Source organism: Phallusia mammillata, chromosome 4, assembly GCF_965637545.1.
Source record: "Phallusia mammillata chromosome 4, kaPhaMamm4.hap1.1, whole genome shotgun sequence".
Classification (NCBI taxonomy): domain Eukaryota; kingdom Metazoa; phylum Chordata; class Ascidiacea; order Phlebobranchia; family Ascidiidae; genus Phallusia; species Phallusia mammillata.
In genome coordinates this window covers 11420132-11441554 of record NC_137255.1, presented here as the reverse complement: position 1 = coordinate 11441554, position 21423 = coordinate 11420132, and the positions used below count along the sequence as shown (strand labels likewise).

The 21423-nt window shown below is 36.5% G+C and overlaps 3 protein-coding genes and 1 long non-coding RNA gene across 9 annotated transcripts in view; 1 reads left to right on the top strand and 3 right to left on the bottom strand.

The window, feature by feature from the left end:
- Positions 1-1135: 1135 nt before the first annotated feature.
- LOC145222353 (uncharacterized) lies at positions 1136-2758 on the bottom strand. The gene is made up of 4 exons (XM_080088456.1): positions 2529-2758; positions 2226-2472; positions 1985-2165; positions 1136-1359 (listed from the first exon to the last, which is right to left on the bottom strand). Exons 1-4 carry the CDS (start codon positions 2756-2758, stop codon positions 1178-1180), a joined length of 840 nt encoding a protein of 279 aa, XP_079944582.1. The 3' UTR covers positions 1136-1177.
- Positions 2759-2786: 28 nt separating this feature from the next.
- Positions 2787-5264, bottom strand: LOC145222351 (uncharacterized). Of its 3 annotated transcripts, none has more exons than XM_080088453.1 (3): positions 4678-5264; positions 3792-3939; positions 2787-3747 (listed from the first exon to the last, which is right to left on the bottom strand). In XM_080088453.1, exons 1-3 carry the CDS (start codon positions 4865-4867, stop codon positions 2787-2789), a joined length of 1299 nt encoding a protein of 432 aa, XP_079944579.1. In that variant the 5' UTR covers positions 4868-5264. The 3 variants fall into 3 exon arrangements, with proteins under 3 accessions (XP_079944579.1, XP_079944578.1, XP_079944577.1); XM_080088452.1 differs by having other exon boundaries at positions 3792-4811; positions 5056-5264; XM_080088451.1 differs by having other exon boundaries at positions 3792-5264.
- A 152-nt stretch (positions 5265-5416) lies between these two features.
- LOC145222356 (uncharacterized) lies at positions 5417-6066 on the top strand. The gene is made up of 2 exons (XR_013859320.1): positions 5417-5481; positions 5660-6066. It is a non-coding gene; the product is annotated as an uncharacterized LOC145222356 (long non-coding RNA).
- A 5826-nt stretch (positions 6067-11892) lies between these two features.
- LOC145222348 (rab3 GTPase-activating protein non-catalytic subunit-like) overlaps positions 11893-21423 on the bottom strand; it is a 45428-nt gene continuing 35897 nt past the window's right edge. For all 4 annotated transcript variants that reach the window (XM_080088446.1, XM_080088447.1, XM_080088449.1 and 1 more), the window contains 9 exons: positions 18957-19066; positions 15655-15831; positions 15477-15588; positions 15167-15305; positions 14537-14693; positions 14323-14436; positions 13855-13914; positions 12698-12856; positions 11893-12629 (listed from right to left, as the gene is read on the bottom strand). In XM_080088446.1, the coding sequence (XP_079944572.1) occupies positions 12462-12629; positions 12698-12856; positions 13855-13914; positions 14323-14436; positions 14537-14693; positions 15167-15305; positions 15477-15588; positions 15655-15831; positions 18957-19066 (1196 nt within the window). In that variant the 3' untranslated portion in view covers positions 11893-12461. The remainder of the gene's footprint in view (positions 12630-12697; positions 12857-13854; positions 13915-14322; positions 14437-14536; positions 14694-15166; positions 15306-15476; positions 15589-15654; positions 15832-18956; positions 19067-21423) is intronic.

Sequence of the window (21423 nt, the reverse complement as noted above, 5' to 3'; positions counted from 1 at the left end):
GGATGCAAAAACTGGCCTAGCACGCTATTTACCAACTGCTGTGACCACCAATGCATCACAAGCATTTTATCGGAGTTGTCATCCAGCAATTTGTCAAAAATGCCAGGCGTTCATTGGTATCTTTAGCAAACGCCTGCGACCACCTGAGCTCATCCGCTTACACGAAGCACACGCCTTTGACCTTCGCTAGTGTCGGCTTTGTGGTAAGCACGCCAACAACGTCATAACTGCAATTCCATTTTTCCCTTGCAAGTGAAGTTTCGATGGTTTTCAATGAGACACGTACGATACATTAAACAGCAGATTCATCCATTTAACACCGAGTGACATCAAATAGTTTCGCTTACCCTTTTCCCTGTTTGAGTGCCAAATAAACTAAAACATTGCCCTTTTAAAGTTTTGAGGCCTTATAAAAAGTACTTGGTAGTGCAATTAGCATAACATTAACTTTGTAGGTCAGGGTAGGAATAACCAAACTTTTCAGTATATAGACCAGAAAGATTAGAGTAAGTACGCTAGAAAACCAAGTGTTCAGCATTGTTTGTTTGATTTGTGTGTTTTTTTTTGAAAATAAAATAGTCTTATAGCAACCCCTTGATGGAAAATTCGATTCCGAGGTAACGAAAGGACGTCTTCGGCCACGATAGTATCCAAAATAGGGTTTAATCAGCGACGATCGTTAGGAGCCATGTAGAACGCAAGATTTTTTGTATGTTTATTTTACAGTCCGACATAAGGTTAAACTCGTTATATAAATCGCTCGATCAAAATCGGTTGGTTTCTCTTTAAAAAAACAAGCGTATGGATCATCGGCCAAGAGCGAGCGATTTATAATGAGTTTAACCACCCAGGTGGAAAATTTTCCCCGTTTCATACATGTAATATCATCGAACTTATTTGGTTCGGACTTGGATGGGGTGCGAACTTCCGAGATTTATCATTGTGTTATGACACGAAAGGTAACACTTTCAAGCATAATTTCAAGTATGATTTTCTATGATGAATCATGCTTGAACGTCGCGTCAGAATCTCTGGTAATCCAGACATAAATTGGGATAAGTCATAGATAAATCATCCTAAATATCCATGTTTGAATCTTCTCCGAACTAATCCCCAAAAACATAAAGTAGGCATCTTATCGTATTTTTATTTTATTGAAAACGAACTTAACGACGATTCATTGTTCTGTGTCCGAATCCGCCCAAGCTTCGGTTGCAGAACCACTTGATGACAAATGGGCCTGGATTCGGCCGGCCCGCCTTCCACCCTCCCAGTCGTTCGTTTGAGATAAAACCACAATTATCTCGCCGTTGATTGTGGTGACCTTTTCATTTTTGTAGTCCGTCAGCTGAAGGACATCTGCACATATACAAAGTATTACCACATTTTGAAGTCTGGCGTGGTGTTCTTTATTTTATTCATCATATTTTATCTACTTAGCTGAGCCAGTAACACAAAAATTGCTCAATAGATTCATAAAAGGCTGGCGTTTATGCAAACAGCATGGCCATATAGCTCACTGAGGCAGTAAAAAATCCGGGCATGATTGAATCACCGCCAGTTTATGTGGCAGTGCGAGGATACCAACCGCTGAGCGCTGCGCCTCTTAGGTCATAACCTTGCCTATTACTCCCTTCGTGTCGCATCGTTTTGCGTGTGGGGCACAACAGTCAGCGTTCAAACAGTTTTTGGTCTTGCGGCCGAAATTTCAACAACCAATGAGAAACACACTGTGTATTTACGTTTTGATTTTCAATGCATTTGGGTGGGAAACCCAACTATCTTTTAAATGCTTTGAATTGTTCCAAGCATCTAAATAGGCAGGTTCTTGGCGACTTTGTCAAATATTGCAGTTTGAATTTTTACATTTTGGAAGCCGGCAAGTTTAAAACAATGTGCTCTAGAAGGAGACCCACACCAAAAGTAGATGGTTTAAAAACCAAACAGATATTTTCAAATGGTGAAAACAAGCATTGCAACATACCGATTAGAAGGTTGTACAACTTGCTGTCTTTAAATGCCTTTTTGTTGTGTTGGCGTTTGTAGCCAAGACCAGACCATGAATAAGTGACCACCAACTCCTTTTTCATGAAGAGGCGCAGAAACTCTCGAATTGTGCTGCGCAATCCTTTTCTTTCCACCCTCAATGCTATGGCTTGTTGGTCCTAAAAAAAAAACTGTTTTTAAATATTTTGCAGAAAATTGTTGTAAGTAAATCTACAAACCTCAATACTTTCAATTAGTTCTTCATCATTAGCAGCAGGTTCAACCATGCTAGAATGACAATTAGATAGACTTTGTAAGTTGTTCATCTCTCCAATTTTTTGCACTAGCACATCTCTAGTAAAAGAGAGGTCAGTGCGAAGGCCAGCTATTTGGGTAAGAGACCTTCTCACATCTGCTTGTAAGCCCTTAACACAGTGCCAGATTTCTGTGTATTCAGTGCCTACTGGCAAAGATGGGGGCAGTTTTCTAAAAAAACACTTTAGACAGATAATGTTAGACAGATAAACACAAATTTCCTGTACCGTTTTTGTGCTTTTTTTCCTGGCGAAGATATAATATCACGGGGTCGCCTAAAAGGTGATAAAGTTTGTGGACTTGCAGGTGTTACAAATGTTGGTTCATCTTCTGCTGTTGCATCAGATGTATCCGATGTTTTATACCCATTTTCCGCATATGCCTTTTTAATACAGCGAGCAAAATGAATCAAATCAGATTGGCCAGATGAAAACTTTACAAATACAAATTCTTTCATTTTTGCTAAATTTCTAAAAACAAAATTTTCAACTTGAGTGAATAAGTTCAATAGCAACAAACTCCGCCTTGTAAGGCAGCATAACACATTTCACAACATTACTATTCAAATTAACCACACACAAATTTTTATCTAATGGCCCCAGCCTGTAAACTCCAACAGACACAGATGAAACAGGGTATTTAAATAGTGGTCTGACATGAAGAAAATTTTGCACAATGAAACAAACTGATCCACTTTGACATGCAATAGTGCAAACTTTAGCAACACTGGTGGTCCCATATTTAATGATACAATCTGCTTTGGATTTTGTGTTAATGACACAAGAATTTAACAATGTAGCCATTTTGTAATAAGTTACAGACAAGCCTTCTGTAACATGCAAGGTAATTTCTGGGAGTGTACATTTGTATGCAGTTCCCTTTGCCTTGCCACTGTGCAGAGAATGCGTTGTTGCGACAATATTTTCATTTTGGTGAAACACAAGGCGTCCAATTTGCTGCAAGGGTCGATATCCAGACTGCAAGCAATTTTTTAAGATACCTAAATAACTTTCAAAAGGAAAACAATTAATTTTCTCCAATGACCCATAGTTTAGATAATCATCTGGTAGATGTATGAGACTGTGCACATTATAAGATACAAAACCCTTGCCATACAAAGTAATGGAATCTTTCACAAATTGTTTCAACAATTCACAACAATGGGTAACATCTTCATTTTGGGTGCATGGACTAATTAAAAAGCGCAAGGCAATGACATACTTTAAAAAGTGTTTAAAATACCTTTTCGGAAGAATTTTTTCATTTTTTAGAGTAACCATACCAACATATAGCATAAACAACCGAAATTCAGCAGCCTTCCAATATGCCAATTCTGACAATGGTCTTAATTTCCTGTTAAATTCTACTGGAACCCAGGCTTTTATCTGAAGCAATTTTTGGTTTAGTAAGGCCATTCCTTGGGATGACAATTTTCCTTGATGCTGCCTAAACAAAAGCATTTTTGGCTTTTTTTGCATGTAAAATTTTACCTTCGAATTCCCTTCCACCTTGAAAGGAGCCGCTTCATGACCCCAAGGCAACACAGGTGCATATAGTCCAGCACAAATCCAGTAACCATTTTAACCTTGTACTTCGCAAGGTGTGACTCTCCTTTATGGTGAGATTTGTCTTGTTGTGCTACAAAGGCATTATCAGTTCTTAGCGGACAGTTTGTTTCAAGCAAGCAGACATGGCCCGATGCAGAGTCATATTGTCCATGAACTACACATCTTTCACAACAACTATACCCTGAATGGCTCTTAATACTTTTCAATGAAGACCGTGCTGGAGCATCACACACATAAATGCCATTGCCCAGTAATGAGAATATTCTTTTTCCATTAATGATGTCGTTTTCTTTAATTTTTTTAACATCACTCAAGAAATGTTTGAGAAACAACTGAACTGGGGGCATTTCTCTATTGCTTGATTTCTCAGTGGAATAAATCCCAGCACATATTGGCCGCATTTTTGCTTTATAAATTGTCAACAGAATTGGATATAGTTTGAAGTCAGGGGAATGATTAAATAAGGGTAATCCATCAACGTTAATTAAAAGACAAAATGATATATTGCCTTCAACATCCTTGTAAAAATGTGACAACATTTTTGTAAGTGAATTAATCCAATTTGGAAAATGTACATACAGTCCATCCTCCATGCGCTCATAAGAAATGTTTGGTTTGGGAAAGAGGCCTTTATATGATTTTGGAAGCTCATCATGAATGCTATGTAAGCTTTTTAGAAGTCTGGTTATAGACATTTTTGGTACATAAACTTCAGTTAATGCCCAGCTGGTAATAATATCATTTGCATCCATTGAAAGTGTACTGTCTGGAATTGTTATTTGTTCCACATGTTTACTTGATAACATACTTGAATCACTTTCTTGTTCTTCAATTTCCTGCAGGTCTGCAGTGTCACTGGAAGAAGCATTTAAAATATTTATGCCACCAACTGCAGCAGGTCTTTGTTTATTCATCCTTTTTTTCCTGATCCATTTCTGTTTTCTTGATAAATGGTCATATGGTTTGTAATCTGTTCTTAGACTTTTACTACGAGGCATTATATCAAATGACAAGACAATTTAATGCTGCAATTTAAATCTAATAAAAACACAGATTAATTTTAATGTATTAATCACAATACATTCTCTCAACACCATAGCCACAACAGCATAAATCTGCTGTTTTCCTAACCAAACCAATCCAAACAATTTACAATTTTCGTTAGCATTATCATTTTGCTACCAACCTTGATGCCAACATCAGCTCACAACCACAAGACACAGCATGGCGTCTGCGAGCACATGGTCGCACGCAGTCCCGGATGAACTTGAAAAAAAGGCAAACGGAACAAACAATTCTCGTTGTAATACCATAGATTACTTACAACTTGTTTAGTATTCCGTAGTAATACGACCACATTAAAAGCTGCGAACCTGCGTTACCGTTAGCATATTTCCAAAATGTTTCCGAATTCGAACCACAGGGCTTTTTCAGCCAATCACAGCAGCGCAAATCTGCGGGTTGCCGTTACGTCACGTTTAGGTTGCTAAGCGGTTATTTTGACTTCAGTATTGTCGACTTTGCAAGTTTTATGTCAGTTTTGATTCAAAAAAACGTTTTTACAAGTCAGAACATGGTGAAGACTCATGCATTTTGGATGTTTGAACTGAAGGTAATGTTTATTAGGTTATGTATAGCAGTAAATTATACACACATAATTTTTATTGAGTGTAAAATCACTTTTGTGCAATATATGCTTCATAAATGGTAAATTATACACTCATACTTTTAAGTCTGAAATAGCTTTTGAGCAAAATATTTTCTGTTATTAATGGTATGTGTTTGTTTAGGATAGTGTTGCGATTTAATGTACATTCCCTTCAATCAATCAATGTCAAAATTTTTCTTTTTATATGATGAGCACGGCATGCAGTCAAGTATGCATGGCATAAAAACAGTGTATTATGCCTCATTGTCTCTAGTGCAAGCACCTATGATCAACACAATTTAACACATTATGCATGTCATACCTTGGGATCAACAAACTGTTCCTAACCTACAGAGATGAATGGTTTATTATTGTACACAGTGCAGTTCTGACATAAGTGTACACTAGGCACACCATTTGCATAGTTGTTCCAAACAACTCCCAGTATTTTCAGTTATGAATGTTCTGTGCCATCAATGTATATGTTATTTTTATTGTGCATGCTGGAATTTTGTCGTAAGTTTACAATAAAACAGAAGTGATCTTGAATAGCAAATTGAAGTAGTGTGCTTGAGAGCCAATGCAGGATTAAAAAAAACTACTACAGTATAAAGTAAATTATGAGAAGATTTACTTGTGCTAGCATATTTATTGTTTTTCTTGTGACATTGAAATGATAATAGTCCCAAAAAATGTTGTAATGAATAGCTACCACCTAAAAACAGCTATGCAGCAGTGTCAGAATTTTATTTTCTTATCTCACCTCATGTGAGCAGCTTTTTCTCAGTTATTTTATCTTTTCTTGTTTACACCAGTTTTTTTTTATTTGCCATCTCATGTATGAAACAAAACCCCTTTTTACTTACAATGCTCTAAATTAGGGCAAGCTTGGCTATTGACAGCACTCTATATGACCAGTCTTATTTGTCAGCAAGTTAAATTAGTTTGTCTTGACCTTGCTACACAGGCTAATTATTTTTCTTCATGGTTTACATCAGTTTATTTATTTGCAACTCTTTATATGGAACAAAGCAGTTGCACCTAAATTAAAACATTATATCACTCATTCCAACAGTCCTCCAAAAGTTTGTTTATTATACATGCAGTGACCACAGTTAAAAATAATCAGTCAACACAGTTCTATAAAGTAGATCCAATGATAATCTATTGGTATCACATTCTCCATGATAGTCAATATGTTTACTAGTACAATAACTTTAGTTATAGCTAAATGTCAAGCAAATGCCCTTTGACTTGGAGTGCTTGATGTCTCCGATCTGCCCTTTCCTTTAGTCCATCCCTTCTCAAGGTTTTATTTGTTTTGGCAGCGCAACTGCTCTTCCTTGGTTCCAGTCATACAGGTCTAAGCTCTGGTGGCTAAAGGTCAGCCTTACAATGGCACAAACATAACAAAGCGGATCTTAGCCTCAGATTCTTCAGCATACTTCTGTATAGCACAAAACAAATTTATACCACTTTATGCCCCAAAGTTACATTTACGCCACTGATCCCAGAGATAGTACACAGAGCAGGGCTTTGGATTAGTTGTTAGTGACTGCACTTATTCCATCTGTAACAAGCAACTTGGTCTCATGGGTTTGTAATGCTTGAGACACTGACAATCATTGCCAAAAATACATGAAGAAAATCTTTCTTGTAGATTCACTGATCTTTATTAGCTAACCAAGGTTTCTGGCAGCTTTAAGCAAGTGATTGTGGTTAACTGCCACACTTACTATACATGGATGAGTAGAAACCAACTTATGTGATGTTTAGTTGACTTGGTGTAAAGTTTAATCTTAACATCCATAGACACAGGACACAAAGTGTTGAATTTGATACACCAGCTTCATGTTGGCAAAACTTCAAAGGTTTCCCCAAAATATTTTAGGGTTTAGAAATGTTTTGTATACATTCCAGCTAGTAATAGAAACTACACAAAAAGACTCAAGCCACTCGTCCCATTATTTTGCTGATTGTAAGGTCAATCTAAAAACCATTTCTTCATTTCCTTTTGTTACTAATTTTTCTCCAAGTTCCACCATTTGCTGCAGGGAATCCACTTAACAATATCAGATGATTATTTACAAGAAAGCTTATAATTAATTATTAAAAATGCCTTTTAAAATGCTTATATTTTAGTAATACAATTATAAAACCAAGCACAACGTTAACTTTCAAATGTTGTAACTCGAGGCAGATTGACTGGTTACTACGCAAGCTGTTGTGAGATTGGTTCAATGAGTCGACTAGGCTGAATGGTTAAAAAGTCACATGACCCGGGAAAACCCGCCTTTGTGATTGGCTTAAAAAGCCCTGTGGTTCGAATTCGGAAACATTTTGGAAATATGCTTACCGTTAAGCAAACTCTCCGATCCCGCGTTGGCAATTCCCGCCGTTTTCAAAAATTTTGAACAAAGAAAAGACGCGCGCCGGGCGTGAATTCCCAAGAGAGTTAAAATGAGTTTTATCTAAATAATTCGATTCGCTACGCGTGATAGCTTTTCTCTTGAGCTGTTGCTCAGATAAGCAATAGTTTTTCAGCCACCAATCAAAACCGTCTTGTGGCGATTTACAAACTATCAAAATGAGTACAGTAGCAAGCTTCAAATAATGATTATTATTTGCAAACAGTAGCCTATGCGTATAATGATTGGAAATAGGCTACGCTTACTAAATGTCTAGCAGAAGTTTCTTGGTTAAAATTAATCAAAGAGCTGATTCAAAAACACACACGGAAACAGTAACAAATATTGCCCGGAAACCAAAACTTTACCACGATTGTAACAATTTCGCGCTAGAAGGTTTCAACGAAATCCTAAAATAATTGGTAAAAATTGCACACTTTCTTCTGCACGGATATGTCAACTTTGTTGACCAATAGTTCAAGTTGTTCAAGGAAACTTCAAGCCTAATTCATGTTAAGTATTCGTTAAAAGTCCAGATATCGGAAGATACATGGCTTGTTAGCTATATTTCAAGGATATATCCTTGATTTTTGTTTGAAATCTCGGTGAAAAAGCCAACACGTGATATCCTAACATAACCCGAGTTTAACACAAGTAAAATCATACATGATATTGGGATAACACACGGAAAAAGTTTGCCTGGGCATAACGAGTTTTTAAAATTATTGCCGTATAAATGAATTCTCACTTCATCTTTCCGCATTGCCGCAGCTAAGCATTCAAAAGTAAGTACCAATATTGTTGGAGATCATGGGTCTCCCTGCCTTACACCACTTTTAACTGCAGATACCCGTGACAAATGATTTTTGTAGTTATAGTGCTTTTGGGATTCAAGTAAAAGTATTGTACCCAGTGCAGAAGATTATCCTCGAAACCGAATATTTATAATGCCGAGGGTGTGAACGTCCATTCTTTGTACATATCAAGTGCTAGCCAGCCCCTGGTTATTGTTTATAACCAGCAAAGTCGATTATCAAACGTGTAACAGGGCTATAATTTGTGACATACTGTTTAGTCTTAATTGGGTTTGGGTATGTAGGTCACTGCTCCTTGGCACTGAGCTGGGCTAAAGTACCAGCTACTTGGTCAGAAAAAAATGTATGTGTCCTTAAACATGTCCTTTAACGCAGGGGTCGGCAACCTTTTTTACTGCGAATCGTTTTTGAAACTGAAATTTTATTATCATCCCCGGGATACATGGGCTAAACGTTTTAAAGCATTTAACCTTAAAAGGTAGGCTATATGGCTCGGTAACAAACTCCTCGCGGACCGGCAGTTGCCGACCATGCTTTATTTAAGGCTTTCCAAAATGTTTCATAGAATTCAACGGGGTATCCGTCGAAGAGATGCGTAGGTTATAACTTATTGTCGGAGATCGACAAGTCACTATATTTTCAAGTTGGGGCCGATTTCACGTGGGCAAATTTAGTTTTGACTGACGTTACTTTGTTTTGTATAGGTATTACGATACCAGGAAGAGATCGATGTTGTATTCGCAAACCTTTTTGGTGGTCGGAAACAGCTTACGAAATACATCACATAAATTTGTCATATGTTAAATCGCCGAAGGATCATCTTGCGTGCATTACGACCGGGCTTAAGAGGCCCGTGATTTCTGTCTAAAGAGTCGTCTTAAAGTCGCCGCCTATAATGAGATTTAATTAGATATCTTCGTTGGCTTATTTCGCAAAAAGCGTGTAGAAAAAAGGAGTGCGGTCGTTTGGCGCGTAGCCTAGGCTACATTGCAAATTTCAATTCGAGGTCGATTGAAACGTACCTCCCTTCGGGATCTATTTCTACGACTTTGGATGAGTCCAATTTATTTTCTTTAGAGCAGGATTGCCACACCTTTACTATGGGTAGAGCCATATGTGCCTAATTAGTTTGCTACTATTTATCACAATTTTTCTTCATTAGCTGCACAGTGCGTTGTCTGGAGAAAAAGGACCTGAAATGCTTTTCCTTTAAGAAAGTGAAGTGTGGTTATTCGTTTGTTATGTTTCCTAAAACCCCCAAATTTAATGAGGAAATATTTAAGACAGACATGACAGCAAAAGAAAATTACAAAACACTCTGTTGATACTTCTAAACTTCTTTTATGGCGCATTTATAATCAAAACCACAATTACAGTTGCAAGGTTGAGATGGTTGCGACTTTCTTTCCCATTACTGCAGTGGTCTAATATCTTTTTGTAGACTGGATTAGAACAATCTTTACTCATAGCAATTTTGGGCAGAGAGCTATAGGCCTAACAGTATTATATGCGCATGCAACAGCTACCATACCTTTGGCATCGAATGCATTCGAACATGTTACCATCCAATATAGCCTATATTCTGGTTAAAGTTCATAGCAGCATGGCATTATTCTCGTCGGTTCTTGACATTGTGTTTCTGTTTGAGTTTTGGCAACAGGGACAATATTGACTGATCAGAGCAGGCCAAATTGGCAACTTTATATTCTTTTGCATTGGCAGCAAAAGAAATGCCTGCAATCTGGATCCACTAAGCTTCCGGTGTTGCAGCTTCGGAATTATTTTACTGGGGTGGTGTACTGTACTCGCATAGACTGCGACATTTACTGTCCGGAAATTCTGTTTGACTATTACGAGGGCGCTTGCTCGTCACTGCCGGGACAATAATTGACGTCTCATGTTTGTCTTTGTTGTTTTGTTCAATATCATGTGATGCCTCTGGAATAGCGTCACTATCAGGCAGGAGGCGTGGAGTTGTCACCTCTATATTTAAGATCTGAGCTTGCAAGAGTGACTCAATTTCGTTATCTTCTGACGCTTTTGGGGTTTTGTTTCTGTCAGTTTTTTTTTTTAAAGGAAATCTTTTGATTTGCCACAAACATCTGTTTGTGGCCTGTTTCTCCACAGTATTGACAATTAAGTCATTGCTTGTGCAAGGTCACAAAAAATTAGTTGCCAATGACGCGGATGTAGCTGGGCATAGTTTTTTTAGATTAAATTTGTTTATTGGGAGTATCATCATACCGGAAAATAGTCATCCTTTTGTCATTTCTATGCACTATTTTCTTTACTTTACCATAGTGCTCAACAATTAGGTCATTTGGAAACGGTATCGGGACCTATCCGGTGCCTAATTTTCTTCACACGGTTCTCTCTTTTTCTTAAGCTGTTTCCGAGCTTTGAAATTAACCTGGTTTCCTAGCTCAGCCTATTCAATGTACGGTTGGATGAGACGGGCATGCGAGCGTTTTTTGCACAATGTGCTCGAAAATGTGCGCACAATTTTCGAAAATGTGCAGTTCTCACAATTTATGTAGGCATCATTTTTGTTTTGTTTCAAACCACATTGTATTTTCGGTTCTTTTGCCCTGAAGGGTCATATTCTGTTTAATTAAAAAACTCAATTCACTGCATTTAACAAGAAAAATAACATATGTAAGTTAATTGATTTGCACAGAACACTATTGAAAAAAAATGCAGGGAACGGTAGGTAATAATTATGTAATTGGGACAAAAAATTGTTTGTGTGAAAGGGACAGAAATACTTTTTTTAGTGTGAAAGGGAAATTTGGCACCTGCACAATTATGGTATTTGCAAATTTTGACCTATACATTTTAGCACCTGCACATTTTCGAAAAATGTGCGCACATTGTGCCGTTTGCGCATAATACGCTTTTTGCTCAAAGCTCCGTCCGTCACTACCGCAAGACATCGAATTATAGGTTCATTTCCGGCTCGATCCCTGACGAATGTAACGTCTGAAACCGACGGTGGGCAATCTCATTCCAGTTGCTTTTTTTGGACTATCTTTGACACGCAGAGACCGTTTTGTAAGAATTTTACCTGGCAACACTGAATTGTGTCTTCCACAACCCTTCACCATTGGGCAGCTTTCCAGCTCAAAGATTGTTTTAAGCGAAATAAACTCAACTCAAAGGTTTTTTTCCATTTATTGTCACACTTTTTTTCTCATTATAATACCCATCACCATCTGTTCACAATCCACTGTGACACCAAAATAGAGTCATTATTTGAATGAGCATCACAAGATCTAAGCACTTTTCAAATTTTTAGTATCTGGTGTTGTAGAAAGCTATTGTTCATTAAATCAGCAATTTCGTATCTCGCTCATACTTTTAGGCACTCAAAATGATTTTAGCTTTATCAATCCAAAAAAGCTAACCGTTTGGTAGGTTAAATGCAAACGTATAATTTTCTTCGTCAAAAATCAAGAATTTTGTATGGCTTCACATCGGTAAAGCATAAAGTTTGTCCAAAAACGTTGTGCATAGCTTATGTTTTTTTGAAAAAAAGTACATGTGAAAACACTGTTTTTTTAAAATCTGTCTACTTTAGGTCCCAAAGTATCTCAATGTGCTCATGCAACTAAAAAAATCAACAACTATCAAGACAGTCTGTTTTCAAAGTAATGCCAAGATCTGCAAATGGGTAACATGGTTTATACGCAAAATGTACAACAATGGAAGAAACATTTTAAAATTACAACTCCTCTTTAAAACTGTCAATTCTCTTTGACATTGCTTTTAATGTTTCTAATACTAAGGCAACAAACTGATACTGTTCATGTGTTTCTGGTAAAACAGATATAATATGATTTGCCAAATATATGGAGCTTTCCAAATCTGTGTGGGTTACATCAAGGATATTCTGCAATTTAAATTACAATCACAAACTACAAACGTAAAAATGTTTACATTTAGTCACAAAATGTTTACTTGTGCTTTGATCCATGAAGAAACTGATGGGGGCATTTGAGATAAAATCATCACATGAGCACCATGTTGTAGATTTTTAACATACATAGCAAGACGTTTTCCAAGTAACGACATCAATTTGGTAGCAATTAATGTTTCATCCTGAACAAGCTTGATGAACTAGTCAAACAAATAGATTGCCTTGGGTTTTTGTGCTAAAATAATGAATACTTATGTCGGAAATAGCTGATATATATATTACAGTACCACAAAGTGTGTGGCTGTTTAGTAGCGCCTGCATTTTAAACACTGGGCCTCGGTCTACCACTCTGTAAGGGTTACTGGATTTTTCAATACACTATGTATGCTTGCCATAGGAACATGCATGTGTATTTGACTGCTACAACCCTAGGTGACAGCACATCAACCAACAATTTTTTAAAATTTACTTTGTGGTAACTGAAGAATTGCTATCATAGTTACAGAGTTCCAAAAAATGCAAGGTGGCAGGGTTGAAATTATTTTGAGGCATGACAAATTTTCTGGCCCTAACTGTAGATAGTTATGTTCAGAGATGTGTGCAACTTTCTCTTCAGAACAAGAATTTCATTCAGTATAAGATTTTGAAACATTTTTTATATCTGATAGTATCTGACTTTAAATTCCTTTTTATATTGGTTATACAATAAAACTGGAGGTGGTGGGCACATGGCTGTCAGAGTGGTGTACAATTACATACAGAAATGAAATCAATTTCAACATTATTTTTAAAATCGCTTTGAAGGTCATGTTACCACCACCACATAGGGAAAGTCGACATGCCCAGAGCTCTATGCAAAATGGGCAAGTTTTGCACCAACACAAAGTCAACTTTGCATGTTCGCTTCTAAATTAAAACTGGAGGAGTTTCACATATATGTACTGAATGTGTGTTTTTGTTTCTTTGTTCAAGACATCAGATCACATTACAACATAGAGTCATTATTTTAAAAGACTAAAACTGGCACATGATTTAAAAAAATTGACCTGCACAATACAATAATAACATTCATTCGCAAAACACACCTATATACCATTCGCCAAAATTTTATATTTTGCTGTCTTTTGACATTAATATTATCTAAGCAAAATCAGATTTAGAAGTGACAAACTTAACTTTAATTTTATGCAAACCCCACCTTGAAAGCAGTTGTGTCCTGTCCACATCTCACCAATTCTTCCACAAAATGTACAGTAACCTACATTTGGAAAAAAAAACACTCACAAAATCAGTTTTCATAAATTTATTTTGGCAGGTATTTTGGTGCTTTTAATATGGTACTGCCTTTTCCTGCAATCAAACACAACATTGTTGTATAGCTGCTTTTATACTAACCTTACCATCAATGTATGCAACAGATAAATCATTTGCTACAACTAAAACCTACTACATATTATAGGATTAACTTATGTATGACATAACAGTCGATTCAAATAAGGATAAACTTTGGATAAAAAAAACACATGTAAATTTTAAAAAGTTATCATGACCAAATAGATTGAGCAAACCAGCGTTTGGCAGTGAAAAAAACAAACAAAGAAAATAAATATAGCTGAAAACTATACTGTATCCTCTTCAGGAAAAGTGACCCATAATTACAACGGACCTGGTTTTCATTCACATGAATTTCTTCAGAGTATTGTGTACAGTTTTCATACCACTTTATAGAGTCATCAATACTACACATCTTTAATGCCTCAGACAATATCCTTTGAAACACCTACAAAGATCATTTCTTTACCAACTACACAGTAGTACAACATGCCTTTTTTCGAGGAAGCAAAGAGAATGTAGTACAGTATGAAAAATAGAAAGTTTACCTTTGTTCTTGCATACATCAGATCTTTTTCATCACTACAAAGTAGTATATCACTCGATGAAGTCTCAGAAAATAAATTATGCAAAACTTTTGAAGTAAAAAATTGAGTGAGGGGTTTATATCCACGAATTTTAAACTGCACTAAGCCTTTTAAAATTCTACAAAAACAACATGGGTAAGTTTTGTGTTAGTTTGGATTTACAGTCCCCATCTAGCTGTTCCCCACACACAGTATTTAAATATTTTGTTGAATACAATTGCAAAACAAGAATTTTTTATGTAAACAATGCAGTTTTTATAAAACATAAATGAATAAAATTAATGAATTTTAAAAAAATACCAAAATAAAATCTGTCTTGACAAGATATAACAAGGTAACCATTTGGTCATTTACACCAATCAACACAAGGATAAGAGCAATAATAGTTCAACTTTTGGAGTCACCCAAAGCAAAATGAACAATAACAAAGTATTGCATATTAAAAACTTCATCATTACGTACTAAAGAAATTGCACACTTTTCAGACATTATCTAAAAAGTTACCCGCATAGGGGACTAGCATGGTCACTGCTGAAGACCATTGGCGAAAAATGAAATAAAAAGGCTAATCCTGTATCAAACAAGTCTTACAATGTCAGACAAAGTCTGTGATAAATCAAATGTAGGTTACACTGTGGCTGAATTTCTGCAATTTCAACAATTGATTCTTTATTATTGATGCTTATCCAGCACCGTAGATTCTCAAATCCGTTAAGCAGTTCAGCAGTATCTGAAGAAGAAATTGTTGAAGATAATTACCCACAAATTAGTCAACACAAATTGGGCAACAACTACTTTTTAAGATAATCATTCACCCAATACATAAACTAGTTAAAACATGGCAGATTGACTATGTGATTAACCATATTAAGTAGTTAAGAAAACTAGTTGCATATCATACCTGACTGACAAAAGTTGCTTTTATAACTGGAATCTGTTGCAGCAAAAATTTGGATAAGTTCAAAGCAGCATTGACAGAATTCAGTCATTTTATCAGCATTAATTCCAATATCCTGATAATTTACATACTGGTAACATAAATTAAAATCATTCTACGATTAGGCCACTAGTTACTCCACCTTTATGCATATTCGATCCTTTGGCAGCCTTCCAATCTTTTCAATCAAGTTGGATAACAAAGAAATTCTTTTGTTTACAAATGCTCTCCATGCCATGGAAGCCAGTCCATGTTGCAAACGTGGAAAGTATTTTATCTGCTTCAAGATCCAAAGACCATCTGAAAATAGGTGAATGTCCTAAAAAGAAAACACACATTATAAACAAAAAGGTGTACATATAATGAAACAAAGAACATAATTTTAACTATTAAAACATACAATGATGAAGAGAATATGTCCTTTTCCAACCCACATGCTATATACTTTATCTGGTAAGATTACATCAATTACATTATCAAACCACTAATGCCACAAAAGCAGACATCCCATATAAATTTTATCCAAACACATTTTAAACTAGAATAGTGGTTTTCCTATATATTACCAGTTTATATATACTACATCATATTTAACGATGTATCACATATACCTTTTACTATATTTATAATACATATATATTTGGCACCTACATTTCATTGGGTCCCTACCTTTTTCCAGGCACTTTTCAACATAATTGTTTCTGCAAGCATAATCTAATAGGTCCCCACACATGTGCATACGCGATTTGGTAACAGTAAAAATGGGGCACAATCATTGTTAAACTGGAATAGTGCGTCGATTTATCATGGTTTCATTTCCGTCAGCAATCATTGTTTCATGCGAATGTTGTTAGATAAAGATATGGGGCCAATTGTGGCAGGAGGGGCCTGTCGTTAACCGCCATAAGACGCAAAACTGTGTGATACAACAATTGCCTAACTAACATTTTTAAATGATCTACAAACATATCTTAATTCAGTAGTTCTCAACCGGGGGTCAGCGGACCCCCAGGGATCCGCAAAGCGTTTTCAGGGGGTCCGCGACAACTTCCTAATTTTGCAGACAACGCTATTGCGACAAACCAAAATGCATTGTGACATTTTAACCCCATTGTGATGCAACAGAGGTAATTTTTCAGTGGTAAACAACGTCACATCACAATGTAATGGTTCTTTATTATTAAGTTCCGATGTCGCAGCCCAGTCAAAGTGATTGAAATTTTGGTCCTGGACCAAACGTGGTTGGTATATTCTGCACCTATTTTGGGTTGCTTGTTAATAAAAAAAGGAAAAAAAATACCAAAACCTTCAAAGGGGTCCGCGATTAGCTTGACAGTACCGAAAGGGGTCCGCAAAGGCAAAAAGGTTGTGAACCACTGTCTTAATTGAACAGTGCAAAAAGACTGCCTGATAGCATGTCCAGTTATGCGCGAGGCCGAGATATTCGCTTTTCAGTGGGCAGGTTTGCGCTTTTCGCGGTCAATTGGACTTATTTTGACATGGAGTTGCGCGTTGTTTTCACGAGGTGGAAAATGGATGAGTCCAACTATTTAAACTTTTAACAAAGTTTCAACTAGTGATGCACCGAACCCGCCTAAAAAGGTTTGGGCCTTTACTAAACTTGTAATATTTTGTAGACAATGTGGCTCGTATTTTATAAACTCAACAATTAGTTAATTTATTACGTTTCGCATAGGCGAAAATGATAGTTTAGGCATTAATTTCATGCCATCAAAAAGTTCGGTTTCGGCCGATTTTTCAAAAAAAGTTCGGGCCGAAACCGAAACCGAAACATCGAAAAACAGCGTATTCGGCCGAAATGTTTCGGCCAACCGAAACTTCGGTGCATCACTATTTCAACATTTTTTTTCCATAATTGCCCTATATTTGTTGAATTATGATTTTTAATCTGCACATAGCATTCCCTGGTGCCGTTAAGTTTCAACATACCAACAATACAATTGCTTAGCTGGGCTTTTTATGTCCAAAACCTGTTCTGAAACAGTTTTATTAACGCTTTCAGTTTGAGAAGTCACGTTACACAGGTGTAACAAATCGTGCTGCGTTGTCGGTCTGCGTTTCGAAACACGAGTAAGTTGACCTACTTTGACGTTTATAGCGCAATATAACTAACATCGTAACATCTTAATTAGAACCAGTGAGAAAATGGTCAAGTGACGACTGCGTTGACTTAATCAATAGTACTGCAAAATTTCAGCCCAATCCGCCAATGTTTAACATTTCGACCACTAGAGGTGTTTTGAGCAACAACAGTTAATGTTTCTGACGTCATAGGGCTGTTAACAAGCCCCTAACTGCCATGGCGCAAAAACGACCACCAAGTAACCCACCAACGAGCAATACAACTACTTGCCCTTGTAACACTATTGCTCCAAAGAAATCTTTTGTTTGTGGTGCCCAGTAACATACAAATACGTTTTACACTTTAGGGGCTTGTGGGGTAAATGTTAGGACTACAGGGTTGAACACAACAATCGACACCTATAAATGGCATACTATACAAGAAATCCAAATTTCAGCCAATTCTGACACTGTTTAAAAACTCACCCATATTAGAAGGCTAGCAGGGTAGATACTGGGGTTATCAACAAAAACAAAGTGGGATGCCCATCTACATAACTATATCTACCATCTGTGTAAATTTCAGCCAAATCCATCCAACATTTGATGGAAAAATGAGTCGGACAAACTTTGGGTAAAAACACCCATTTTAGGGGGCGAGCGGGGTAAATACTGGGGTTATCAATAAAAACAAAGTGGGATGCACATCTACATAACTATATTTACCATCTGTGTAAATTTCAGCCAAATCCATCAAACATTCGATGGAAAAACGAGTCGAACAAACTTTGGGAAGAAAAAAAAGAAGAAAAACAACAACAACAATTTGAGTAAATTCAATATGTGTCCCCTTCAGGGAAGGGGGGGCATAATTACTGAGCCGATTGCACTGAATTTTTTACAGCCAACAAGGAGCACCCTATCCACAGCTGTTTAAAATTTCAGCAAGTTAAGTCTTGTATTTCTGACCTCATTAACATGTGAACAAACAAACAAATATTTGGGGGTAAAGGGGTGAAAATGGATATATACAACTTCAAGTTACAAAATAAAATACGCTGCAATGTACCAATCAAAAAAGTAAGAAACTCCAGAATCATCTGCTTTAGCAAGTATAGCCATTTTAAAAATTTCACGTTTTGGGGGGCTGTGGGTGAACTGAGGGATCAAACAGGGTCAATTCACATGGACCATCTTTAGACGAATATCTATAATGTGTGTAAATTTGAAAAAGTTTAAACCATTCTTTTTTAAACAAAACGTGGGAACAAATCTACATTAGACGGAAAAAAGGGAAGGGGACCCATAATGACTGTATAACAAAAACACATTACCTGTACATGATATAAACTCTACACTCACCTTGGGAGATTTGTTCCATTCAGCAACTTTGTCCCAAAAGCAATGAGCACGTAAACTGTTTTCATTAATGCAGAATGGAAAACGCATTTTCATGTGTGTCCGCCAAAATACTAAAACATCGTAAACACACAAATTCTAAAATCTAATCTTACCACTTTTACTATTAACAGTAATAAAAATTCCGTCAGCAAATTCCTGACTCAGCAATTATTGTCACCATAAACGCCAAGCACCACTCTGAGTTCCTGTGCTAGAAGCTCTACTGAATATGTGAATGGACTTTTGTTTCATAACAAGGTACCAAAACCAACTGTTGTTGCAAAGGTTTGAGGTAGTTAAAATGTATAAATTGTGTTGCGCTCCATCACAGCCAAAAAAAAACCTTTGAGATGTTGTTTGTTTTGGACATGGTGTACATAATAAAAGCATAATATTCATTATAATTCTATATGATAGCTGTAAAAGCCTTGCAGCAAACAGGACAATGCAATTGTGCACAATAATTGAAACAATCTGGACTGAATGCATGTTCGCTGGGCGCACTGAAAGTGCTAAGTGTGTTCTGCGATACCTACAATTTGACCTTCAGGAACCTATAGGACTGGTCAAGCCAGTAATGAATATTCCAGGGTTATGGGGTGAATTGGATCATGTATTTTATCGAGTAGAGTCTTTCGTAAAATTTCATGTTTTCAGGGCCTGTGGGTGAACTACTGGGTTATCCGGAGTCAAACTTTGAAAGGATCAACTTTGGACAACCACCTGACATGTGTGTAAATTTGAGTAAGTTTAAAGCACTCTTTCTTGACCAAACACATGAAACAAACCAGCTTAGACAGAAAAAAAAAGAACTAGAAGTTTGGCTTAGAACATAGACTATATTCTATTTCACAGCATATACATACATACCCTACAGTTATTTTATATTGCGTTCCATACTACCCAATGTTTTTGCAACCTGTTTTCTGCAAGAAAACTCATGGCATAGTAATCAATATTCTGCTGAATCAATAACTATCCAAATTTTATTTAATTCATAAAATTGTAATGGGGTAAAACTAAACAACTGACACCTCAAAGTGGCATAGTCTTTAAAGTTTTAAAATTTCATCCAATTCAGATAATGTTCACAATTTTTTTTCACCTATTTTAGGGTTACACCCAAATTAATAAAATACCTAACTACAATGACTCAAAACTACAGTCCTATAAAGTTTCACCCGCATCGGCTAATGATTAAAATTTTAACCACTAGGTATTTTGAGCAACAGTGGAAAATGCTTCTGACAGCATAAGGTTGTTAACACACCCGATCATATGCAAAACAGTATATGTTATGTTGCCTTAAAGTACAGACAAATCCGGTTAATCACATCATTGATTTGCCAAGGGCATTTGATGCGATTAACCGGATTATGTGATAATTTAGTTGCTATGTAAACAGTACACGCCGTTAACATAAGTGCTCAATTTTACTTCCCCAGCTAAAACAAGTTGCCTTGACGCTCAACTATGGCAACAGAACAGTGATTTCTCTCTTTTGTTGCCGAGAATTGAAAAAAGTACTCTAAAGTCAAAACTAGATTTATTACTCTCAGCGCAATACATGACGTCATGCTTCTTAACTGTGTTGGCTATGGTGCAATCGTCCAAGTGTGTTGAAGAAACAGTAGAATCGCACACACACTCTTTATTTGACGCACACGACACAGTTCGCTTGATTTTTGCTTTCTCTTGCAGTTAGGTTTATTTGAAGATGTGTTACATCGCATCGTAGCTAAGGGGCCCAACATTTAAATTTGGGAACTTCCCTATGACAACGGTTTATGGCATTTTAGTCTTGTTTTGTGAAGTTTCCCTTATAAATGTGCTAGGCCCCTCACTTAATATACACATGCTAATATACAAGTGCTAAGTGCATATTTGTAAGCAAACCCAAACCCCAAAGTACATGACCGAAACCTGGTCAAAATTACAACTTTGGCACATTTTACAGCGCAAGGGCGCTAAGGTGAGCTGCATTAGTTTGTTTTATAACCATTTATCCAATTGAGAAAAAGAATAATTGATTTTAGTTTGACAAAAAGAATAATTGTTTTTTTTGACAAAAAGAATAAGTGATGCAATTAACCGGATTCGACCTTCAAAGACTCAGATTGCGGTGCTACTTTTTAGCTTACTTAGCAAAACTGCAGCTGCAAGATTAGCATGACTGTCACATGATCAACGACTTTCACATAGAAATCATCAATCCGGTTAATCGCATATTTTGTTGAAAATCGATGTGAATATCCGGTTTATGCAATAAACCAGTATGCGATTAACAGGACGTTTTTTCCAAACAAACGATGGGCGACGCTATGGTTTTTTAAATTGTGATGCAATTAAACGGATTAACCGGATTTGTCTGTATATGTTAAACACAAATAGCATATGCTATGTTGCCTTTTTTATGCTATTATACCAC